Source organism: Solanum tuberosum, unplaced genomic scaffold (genome assembly GCF_000226075.1).
Source record: "Solanum tuberosum cultivar DM 1-3 516 R44 unplaced genomic scaffold, SolTub_3.0 scf00225, whole genome shotgun sequence".
Classification (NCBI taxonomy): Eukaryota; Viridiplantae; Streptophyta; class Magnoliopsida; order Solanales; family Solanaceae; genus Solanum; species Solanum tuberosum.
The window spans coordinates 358,382-369,274 of NW_006239149.1; the positions used below are offsets into that span (position 1 = coordinate 358,382).

The 10,893-nt window shown below is 36.1% G+C and overlaps 1 protein-coding gene across 1 annotated transcript in view; it reads right to left on the minus strand.

The window, feature by feature from the left end:
- The window catches only part of LOC102582430 (uncharacterized), a 55,607-nt gene extending 46,960 nt beyond the window's left edge, over positions 1-8,647 (minus strand). The window contains exons 1-7 of the mRNA XM_006356557.2: positions 8,609-8,647; positions 5,835-8,034; positions 5,224-5,422; positions 5,028-5,087; positions 4,226-4,330; positions 3,747-3,887; positions 2,988-3,050 (exon numbers count right to left, since the gene is read on the minus strand). Coding sequence (XP_006356619.1) covers positions 2,988-3,050; positions 3,747-3,887; positions 4,226-4,330; positions 5,028-5,087; positions 5,224-5,422; positions 5,835-7,927 — 2,661 coding nt within the window. The 5' untranslated portion in view covers positions 7,928-8,034; positions 8,609-8,647. The remainder of the gene's footprint in view (positions 1-2,987; positions 3,051-3,746; positions 3,888-4,225; positions 4,331-5,027; positions 5,088-5,223; positions 5,423-5,834; positions 8,035-8,608) is intronic.
- Positions 8,648-10,893: the final 2,246 nt, after the last annotated feature.

The following is a 10,893-nucleotide window of genomic DNA, read 5'->3' on the forward strand; positions in this document are numbered from 1 at the left end:
CTACTTGGTAAAGGATTGTATTCTAGTGTCTATAAATAGGGTCTCTATGTAACAATGTAGACACAACAACAATTTCAATAATATTCTTCTCCTATATCTAACAAGTGGTATCAGAGCCGTGGTATCAGAGATGTTAGAGATGGGTGTTCATCTTGGCGGGTGTAGTTCTAGCCACAACCTTTTTGACAGTAATTAAGATCTTTGTTGGAGAAATTGTTTCAGAGAGGTTCTCTATATCGAGATGTAGATTTGATGGAGGAGATTATGGAGAAGAGATACAAGATCCTAAAGATAATGTGAAGAAGGTGGACAAATATATTTTGTCAGAAATTCAGGCCAAGGGAGAGATTTGTTGGATTTTATTTGCCCTGATTTATTACCATAAATAGGTTTTCCTTTTAGGAAAAGGTTTTAATATTTTAACTAGTCATTTTCTTGTAGAAAAGGTTTTAGGACTCTATAAATATAGACTTGTTCCTTCTAACTTAATTAGCATTCACAATGTAGTCCTAGGGTTTTGAGAGTTGCGGTTATGGGGGAGAATTTCGTGTACCTCCTTGTATTCCGAGTGAATTGATTGAGGTTGTTTCTCTCTATATTTTGTACTCTCATATTTATAGTGGATTGTTCATCTTCTTTGTGGACGTAGGTCGATTGACCGAACCACGTTAAATCTTTATCTCTTTTGGTGTGTTTCTTGTTTGACTTCTTACTCATGGTCTTTCGAGGTTTGCTTTGCTAGCTTCTGCATTACACCTGCTTATTTCGGTCCTAATATGGTATCAGAGCCTCTACGATCTTGGTAGAAAATCAAAGAGCTTCCGCTGCCGGCGGGTGGCACCCATATATGTTGCCCGTCTAGCCAATGATTATGTTAGCAAAAGTTGGGGCACCATGTATCTTTCATGTGACTATTTTCTCATATTTAATTTGTGTAGCACCGTGTCATTATTCCGGTGACTACTTTCTTATATCTAATTTGTGTAGCACTGTGTCATCATTCCAGTGACTACTTTTTCATATATAATATGTGTAGCACCGTGTCATCCTTCCGGTGACTACCTTTTTTTTTGCATATCTGATTTGCATAGCACCGTGAATCTCTCCGGACTACTTTTCATATTTAATTTGTGTAGTACCGTGGATTTTTCCAAACTATTTTCTCATATTTGAGTTGCATAGCATCATGTGTCTTTTCAGTGACTCCTCAGATTTGATTTGCATAGTTCCATTCGTCTTTTCGGTGACTCCTCAAATCTGATTTGCGTAGGGTTGTGCCATCATTCCAACCCTACCCATATAATTTTTCTTTTTCAATGGGTCGTTCCATCAATGCGACCTTTCCTATATAATTTTTCTTTTCCAGTAGGGTCATGCCATCATTCCGACCCTACCCATATTATTTCTCTTTTTCAATGGGGTCGTTCCATCAATTCGAACTATCCTATATAATTTCTATTTTCTAGTTGGGTCGTGACATCATTCCGACCCTACCTATATAATTTTATTTCTTAGATTGTGACCGACCACATTTAGCCATTAAATCTAATACTCCGGCATATGAGCATGTTCCACTTTTTCGGTGACTTGTTTAATATCGACTCATCTATTGATTCCAACATGATCCATATACTTTATACTAGATTTTGAGAACTTTGTTGCTCAGGGGGAGTTTAGTAGCCTTGTATGTTGATTACGTAAGTCACTCTATGGTCTGAAACAGTCTTTGCAAGCTTGGTTTGAGAAGTTCCAACACTGTAATTTTATCACTCCGTGTTTTATCAGCATTATGCATCAAATTCAGTATTTCATGAGAAGACCAAGCACATTGAGATTGATTGTCAATTTTGTGAAGTCGATTTTATCGGCATTATGCATCAAATTCAGTATACATTGAGATTGACTGTCAATTTTGTGAAGTCGACTGATCAACTTGCAGATATCTCACCAAGCCCCTCATTGGTCCTCGTATTAATTACATATGTAACAAGCTAGGTACATGAATTGTATGCACTAGCTTGAGGGGGAGTGTTAGAATATGAATAGGTTTATACAATCCTACAAGAATAGGAATAGGTTTACACAATCCTATTAGAATAGGAATAGGTTTATACAATCCTATTTATATTCTAACAAGTAACATGTCATTAACTAAAACATGATCAAGTGTTGGACCATCTAAAAGAGTGTGCATACTATAAACCCCACCAGTAACTTCAAAGGATTTTCTTTCCCTCAATACAATTTCATACCCTGTTAAAATTCCTTGGATTAGGAGAAACATTCTGATAAACAAAGGTCTATTAATAGCTTCATTCTGCCATGGCACATTAAGCATTAAGTTACTCTCTAGTACATCTCAGTTCAGCCTGCAACACTAAAAGCACATCCCAGATAATTGTTGTTTTAGGTTCCAACCCAAATACACCAAGTCTACGAAGACAGAACATCTTTGAAGCACATTGCATTTTACAACGCAAAAGCCCCAGATGAGAGATTATTACTCCTTAATCAAACATACTTATAAAGAAGGAATATTTTTGGGTTTTTTAAGAGAACAAGTTCTATAAATATAGGAATTAGACATGGCTAAAAACTACAGTTTATGTAAAGTAAAATATATATAACTGTGGAGAAGTTACCCTTATCTCAAAAAAATATATATATAACTGTGGAGCTCCATATTGCTCTTTATTTTGCAAAGAATATAATGGCTAGTCAGATCACAGTTCCTTTCATTTTTTGGAGTATTCATGACAGTAGAGAAAAGTACTGTGAAACTTAACTTGCGGTGGGCAATGAATGACATTTAATTTATTTGCTGCCAGTTACTAGAGTAGATATTAATTGGATGACGGCAAACGAAGATCAATCTCTAGTTCAGACAATGAAGTTTGGAATAGGAAGGGGCTCATAATTAATACCTAGGCTTCAAGGGCTCAATATAGATGCAAATATGCAACCGTGGAAGGTGAATAAAAACAAACCGGAAACAATAAGGGCTTCATCTTGAATGTTTTCATTAAGGCATTCACTTCAACAGATGGAACCTGAAAAAAGTGACAATACAAAATCAGAACTATATGAAAGTTGAAGAAGAGAAGAGAAAGACTACCAGACAAGCCATTACCCACCTTTCATATTCCCATCACAACTGTTACAAATACTTATTGGTAACACTTCTAAAGCTAAGACAAACATTTGTGAACACTACATGACTGCTTGGGAAAGAATATCTTACATACAAAGGGAGCAGATCATCACTGCTGTAAGTGTAAAGAGCCCAAAAAATCTATCATGGCATCTATAGGAGAATATTATTTGTATCAATTAGGATAAGTATGGAGATTCCATTCCAGGAACTATACATCCTTTCCTACATGTCTAAGCACTATTTAAACCTTTTTTTAAAAAAATTGAAAAAAATCAAGCTGAACATTCCTATAACTCTTTTCTTTTCTTCTTTTGAAACAACGATTCAGCTAAACCCGTTGCTCAACATGGGTCCACCCATATTATTAAGCCCACCTGGAAACAAAAAGACCAAATTTCCTCCTCTGCTAAACAGGATGGATGTCAAAGATTCTCATAGTATCTCATATAAATAGATCTAACATTTAAACTTGGCGACAGAAGATAATTCAAACACCACTTGGATTTATCAGCTTGAAAACCTCAATATTGTTTAAAATTAAACTAGACATGGTTCCTAGTAACTATTTGCAAAAGAAGCCCAGATAGTATACCTGACACATAAGATGGAATTCTCCTTCCTCTGGATTGATGCCAAAATCTCCAGAAGCTTCTAAAGGAACATCACCAAACCAACCACTGGTGTTGTGCAAGAATATACGTTGAGCACGAAAACATAAACTGGCAGACATGTCCTACAAAAGAGAAGGAAAATGATAAAAATGCACAAGGGCATCAACCGTCAGAACTTTAAATGGGTCATCAACAGTTCAACACACCTCACCAAACATATGTGTTTGTCTTAGAGCATGTGGGGCTATGAAAACTCGACACTTCTATAAAGCTACTCAAGAACAAAAAGATCCACACGATTCACAAATTACGAGAAGAAAATACCTAAAATTACTTATGCTACTTGTAAGTGCAGTAGCAGACAACTCAGCACAAATAATAGACAGATAAGAGTATGAACTGTGAGGGAGATCATAAAAATTGCTTGGTTCAATGACTCCAATGCCGAAAAACAGCTTACCCAAAATCCAGAAGGAGCATCATATATTTGAAATGCCAACCCTGTTACATCAAGCTGTCCATGAAGATTTGGAAAACTTTCCCCCTTTTCCATGCACATGTGCACCTTTCAACAAGTGTTTGCAAAGTCAATACTAAGTAGTTGTTCTGACATAAAATTAGTAGAACATATGATCTTCTGCAGAGGATAAATGTCAACCATATCCAATGTTAACATGCAAAAGGAAATATACAGAATTTACAAAAAATTGCACATGCAATTATTTGGATCTGATGGAAGAAATCAACAAAAACAACCCCGATATACAGAGTCAAAATTTAGCATTATAATAACACGAGGAATGTCAGGACAACAGTATGCGTCCAGCTTTAGTATTTTGGGATATGTGAAGTATGTGGCCGGCTTGAGTTTTATGGGATACGTGACATATGCACCCAGTTTTAGTTTAGTGAAGAAAAGTTCCACTCCTATATCAATGGTCAAATGCTTTACAATAGTGTTAATTAATCTTTACGTGACTGGCATGCACTATTGAGAACCTTCATTACTGGATTTTTTTTTATTACATTTTGAGAGAAGCATCAAAACAAGTGTTTTACATCTATGTTAATTTATAGATACTTCAAATAGTATACACAATTCACTCTTTGAACGATGCAGTGATGCATACACATGTCGCTAGTGTGGCTAGTTCCAATCTAACCACTAACCTAACATAATCAACTCATCCAACAATTAAGATAACATGAACTGTTAAAGAACTGAAAAGGTTTACAGAACACATGCAGAGTTAGGGTAGCACCTCGCCAGTAGCTCTTCCTTTGGACCATATGATTGGAATTTCCAAAATCCTCTCAAAAAGCTGCATCGAAGAAATAAAACAATACATGACGCATAAAACAGTAAAAAGTATCAAGCCTTTTTGCAGTCTCGTTGTGGAATAACTCTTTTGGATCTTTCAAATTTCACAAATCAAGTAACATGGCAATGCACCTTACCGGAACAAAGAGGTTCACAATCTTCAGATTCGCATGCCATTTCTGCTCAGTAATATCAACATAAACATCTGTTGATAACCAGCCACCATTGTCAGATCTGATGTCCGATCGCCACATCTTACAATTACCATCTAGCTGTACATGCACGCGCCCATAGTGGTTTTGAAACTTAACATGCCCCGTGACATTTTCCATCTCTCTATAAAGACAGAAAAAGATAATACTAAATGCATAGACCAGCATGAAATAAACCTAAGAACGAGGAAAAGATTGGGATTAAGATAACTCCAGTAGCAGAACATGCACACATCAAGAATGTATCTCCCCTCACCACAGCATTTCAACAAGGTCATTTGGCAATTTTAAAAAAGGTAACTAAAAGCTATCTAATATTTCCCATTAACAAAAAAAAATATTGTGCAAACAAATCAAGACAGATGAGGATAAACATCCATATCAACCAACTATACTTGGTGGAGCATGAGTAAGAGAGAGAGAGAGCGAGAATAAGAAGGAATTATTAAAAGGACGAATTTTAAAATTAAAAGGAGTTTTCAAGAAAATTATTTTTTGGACAGGTTCGAAAACTTTTTAGCTGGTTTGAAGTTTACCTTGGCTCTGAATCACCATATGCAAGCAGCATCAATGAGCCTCCACTGAAATGTACAGAATCCAGGATTACCGGAACCATCTTTTCAATACCGGAGACATGGTTTCCTTCATCCCCATCAACAAGTTCAGCAACAATATCCTCCACTGTTGGACTCATCTCGAGCTTCAACCTTTTCAGCTTTGCAATTGAATCATCCCCGAGCTGACCTAGATTCTTCACAAAAGAACATAAAGCTGACTTTGGGCTCCAGGACTGTAGAGTTTTTGATGGATGGTGCAAAGGCAATGGCTCAAGAACTGTAACTCCAGAACCAAAAGAGGAATGGCCTTGTCTAATATCTGAAATCCCCCAATGAGACTGTTGAGCCTGCTGCTCAAATCTATGTGAATCATCTCTGCTATTGGCACCTGTACTCATCATATCAGCTGCAATTTCTTCACTACTTACTCCAGGCCCATCAGTTGTTCTAATCCCCAGGACATTAGTGGAGGATATTTTTTCACTGAGACTTAAAGCTTTACGAAGTCTAACCAAAGTAAACAGAAATGGATCACGAATAACGTTTAAACTTTTGATGCAATCATTATCACATTTATCTACAGGCAAGGGATATGTACCCAACATTTTCTTACACATAAGATCAAGTTGGCATCTTTCTACTGGGTCTGAGATTCCTTCAGTAGAAGAACCACAATCGGACACCTTAGATTTTGCATTGCTGGTAAATAAGTTCCCCTCAGAATTATCTACAGAGTTTACAACTTCTTCAGATATTGTTGGTGAAGAAACAGAGGGTAAGGTATCAACCTCGCTTTTGACTAGAAAAATAGCAGGATTTGCAATATCATAAGCCTCAGATGGCGGACAACAGACACTGAGATTTGCATTTCCCTTGAAATACAAACAGGCTGCTGATGCACTACGCTCAAGAATTCTTCTTCTAGATGCAATACCAGCTGCAGATAAATCTCTGTCATTAGCCTTCTTGAATCTCTGTCTTAACGAGCCTGGTATGATTTTAGACCAAAACTTAGTCCCCGAAGAAGAAACTTTGGCACCAAATGTTTTCTCTAAATCTGCATGCTTCAAATCATACTCCCCTCCTAAATCCATGTGATGCTGATCTCTCCAGTGCAGTTTCTCATCCATACAAAAGAAGGACTCTGAAGTAACTATCCTTGCAAGAGAACTTGCAGCATTCTTTGAGAAGTCGTCATCTAACAGAAAAGAATTTCCTTCAGGAAGAACATAACCCCTCTCTGCTGCTTCCCTTGCTGCAACATCTCTCTCCCTGGCCCAGCGAATAGCTGCTTCCTCTCTGGCAATCCTCCTTATTTTTGTCCGCAAATCAATGCCTTCTTCAGCTGACAAGCGGCTCAGCGGATTGTCTTCAGAAAAGGGAAGCCCAAGCCATGTATAGTTTTGCTTTTGCGCTACCAGAATACTTGGATTTGACAGGACCGCATCAATCACAATCTTTCCCCTACTCAGACTCGAAAAAGGAAGAATTCGCAGCTTAACAGTTGGTAATTCCCCACAGGAGAACTCTTCACTATGAGGACCAATAGAGCATGACTCTAATGTAATACTTAAAGGTGATATTCTTCGAACCCTACCAAAATCAAGTTCGCGTTGAACATAATCACTCAATAATGCACATACGGAAGGCAAAAGCTTTGCTTCAATATAACTCTTTGCTTTCAACTGGCCATACCATAGAAGTAAACACACCCCAGATATTACAGCACAAAAGACTGAACAACGGAAAAAGAATAACCCTTCTTCCCAAACTGGAACTAGTGATTTCACCAAGCCCTTACTTCGAGCTAGTGGCTCTCTCACAGAGCATATTAATGTGCCACTTCTCAATGCAAAACTCTTCCATAACAGCTCCACATTTCTTCCACAAAAATGGGTAAATTTGACCCCTTGAGTTATCCAGTCACCTTTCTTTGAATATTTGCACTGGCAAACATCTCTTCTTAATGATCTTGCTCCACTAATATAATTTCCCCTTCTCCTTCTGTTCAGGTTGCATTGAAGTGGAAGCCCCAGAAAGGGGCTATAAAGCTTAGCAGGCATTATCTCCATATTATGAGTCTTCACTTGATATTGAACATAATTGCAGGGGACCAAGAGCCTACTCTTAGTCCCCCTAAAAGCTTCAAGTTACAAAGCAGTTCCCAAACATTCAAGGCCTGATACTGTTAAGCATTAATGAACCATTAACATTCTTCTCGTCATTAAAATGCAGAAGTATTAATATTTAACATATCATGCAGAGAGTAGGAGACGACCTTCACAAGCTCAAAAAACATGGTAAGGAATTACAACAAGATTTTAAAAGTGCCTAAATCAATCCCCCTCTAATTGACCTGAGTTGATTTCCAAAGATCTTAAGACTAAGATGCTTGCATTGATTTTATCTTTTATTGTTTCTTATATATGCAATGTTTCTTATATCTGCAGAGCATTGTAGCTATGTATTTTTACTGAACTTGCAATCGAAATTCAAGATGTGAAAAATAGGAAACTAGTTGATAAGTGGTCATATCAAAATTTAATGACATAGTTGTAGTATATTTCTTTACATTACATTACAATAATCTACAATCTTGCAGAAAATAAAATCAAATTAGGTCCCATCAAAATGGGAGAGAGAGAGAGATTACAAATTTTATACACAAAACCTCATTTTACTGAACCACTATGTTTTATGAGTTCTAAATTACCAAAAATTAAGAGCTTCACATTTCAACAACAACAACATACCCAGTGTAATCCCACAAGACGGCTGTGTGGAGGGTAGAGTGTACATAGACCTTACAGTAGTAGAGAGGTTGTTTCCAATAGACCCTGCGTTCAAATAAAGAGAGAAACCAAAATGAAAGAGGTCATTTAACAACAATCCTAGATTTCCCATAAGTCAAGCTCTGATATTTACACATAACCAACAAAAGCCCAAAAAACCTTAACTAGTTCAGAATTAAAAAAGAAAGGTTGAGAAGCAGAAAAAGAGGCTGTGTGGAGGGTAGAGTGTACATAGACCTTACAGTAGTAGAGAGGTTGTTTCCAATAGACCCTGCGTTCAAATAAAGAGAGAAACCAAAATGAAAGAGGTCATTTAACAACAATCCTAGATTTCCCATAAGTCAAGCTCTGATATTTACACATAACCAACAAAAGCCCAAAAAACCTTAACTAGTTCAGAATTAAAAAAGAAAGGTTGAGAAGCAGAAAAAGACTATAAACAGAGATACCCAGATGAAGAAAAACAGTTATAAACAAAACTAACATGAATTCAACTAAATGTTCATGTGTCTTACTGTATATAAGCACATAAAATATGTCGTAAAAACTTCACTAAACAGATTCAAGGAGCGCAGAATCAAGAAGAGGAAACTCTTTATTTGCTATAATTCAAATTTTGTTGAATCTTTCAGATTGCGTGTGGCTATCATTTTTCAGTATACTTTTTCGAGGGGATTTTGCTTGAGTGAGTTCGGCAGGACTCAGTTCTAATTTCTGAATGGAATGAAATTGCAAATTACACTGTAAGTCCTTTGAACTATTTGGAAAGTGCAAATCTAATCCTATAACTAATCAATTTACTCAACCAGGTTTCATTTTTTGAGAAAATGATCAAAATGATCCTTAATGTATGGGCTTTAATTTCACTTGATCCTTAATATATGAACTTGATGGAAATAGTCCTTTATGTATCATAAAATGTGATTACTTTGGTCCTAAACCCTAAAATTAACATATTCTTTTTTTTGCCGTCAAAATAGATGGAATATCTAAAAGATGTGCTCGTTCAAGACGTGTTTCCTTCCACCTGTTTCCAAACGGCATTCAAGTTTTTCTTACTAAAATAATTCATACACTAAAAAAGAATTAATAGACATACCTCACTTCTTTTTGTTCATTCAATTTTTTTATGGTAAAAAAGTTAATTTGTCTCAATTTTTTCCTTCACTCTAATGAGCTTTTTCTCGTGAGATTAGATATTCCATATTCTTTTGATGTCCTCCTCAATTGTATATTTGAATAGTATATATATTATTATGTGTGCAGGCAGTTATTCAATTCTATGTGCTCTTTTTATGGTCTTCTTATTGATGATCTCTTTGTTCTTGTCTTTCCATGAATTGAAGTTGTCAGATATATTATAGATGTATGTGACACATAAAACTGGAGTTAATTATTGCTGATAAAGCTAGCGTTTGTAAGCCAAAATTAGTAGAATCGGTATAAAATTACAACTGGATTAAATGGGGTTTCTTTGATTATTCTAAGAATGAGTTCATTTGGAAGCAGTGGAAGGATATTTCAGGGGATTAAGAAGGATGAGATATTATTTATGATATTGTTTCTCAGATATTTGATTTGTATAGCTTATAGGAAGAAGTCTGACTACACATTTCAACCCCCACCCACCCAAACATATATATATTTTTCTCATTTGGTGTTTGGAATTTGCGTTGGAGTTTCGATTAAATTTAGATCGCATACTGCAAGGTCCATTTGAGAGTGACACTTCCAACAAGATTTTCTTTATATTCAGGATTCAAACATGAGACCTCTGATTAAGGATGGAGCAATCTCACCACTGCACTGCGTCCCACCCAAACGTGTTGTATTGTTGTATAGTGTAGGGGCTTAATTATTTTTGGAGGAATACTATATTACTATCCCTCATACAATATGCCTTACATATTGCTCATTTTCTTCATCTCTATTCATAATATATCAAGGAATGGTTTCCATTCTTCAAATATGAAGAAGGGGTTTGATAATTATGTAAAACTCCCTCAGATCAAATGTAATGTTTTGGAGAAGATGAATAAATAGTAAGTTAATGTTTAGTTTATTTTCTTAAATATTATCAAGGAGAAAGGGTGGTTTTCCCTTTCTTTTTCTTTTTTTAAAATATTTTTTTGCTTAAAGAAGAAGTGAATAAGGGGAACCGTACGTGTCTTAGTCGCCAGAATAGGAAACACTCAAAGTTATTAGTCCAATATTACTTTATTAGACCTTTTTGAAAGTGAAAAATG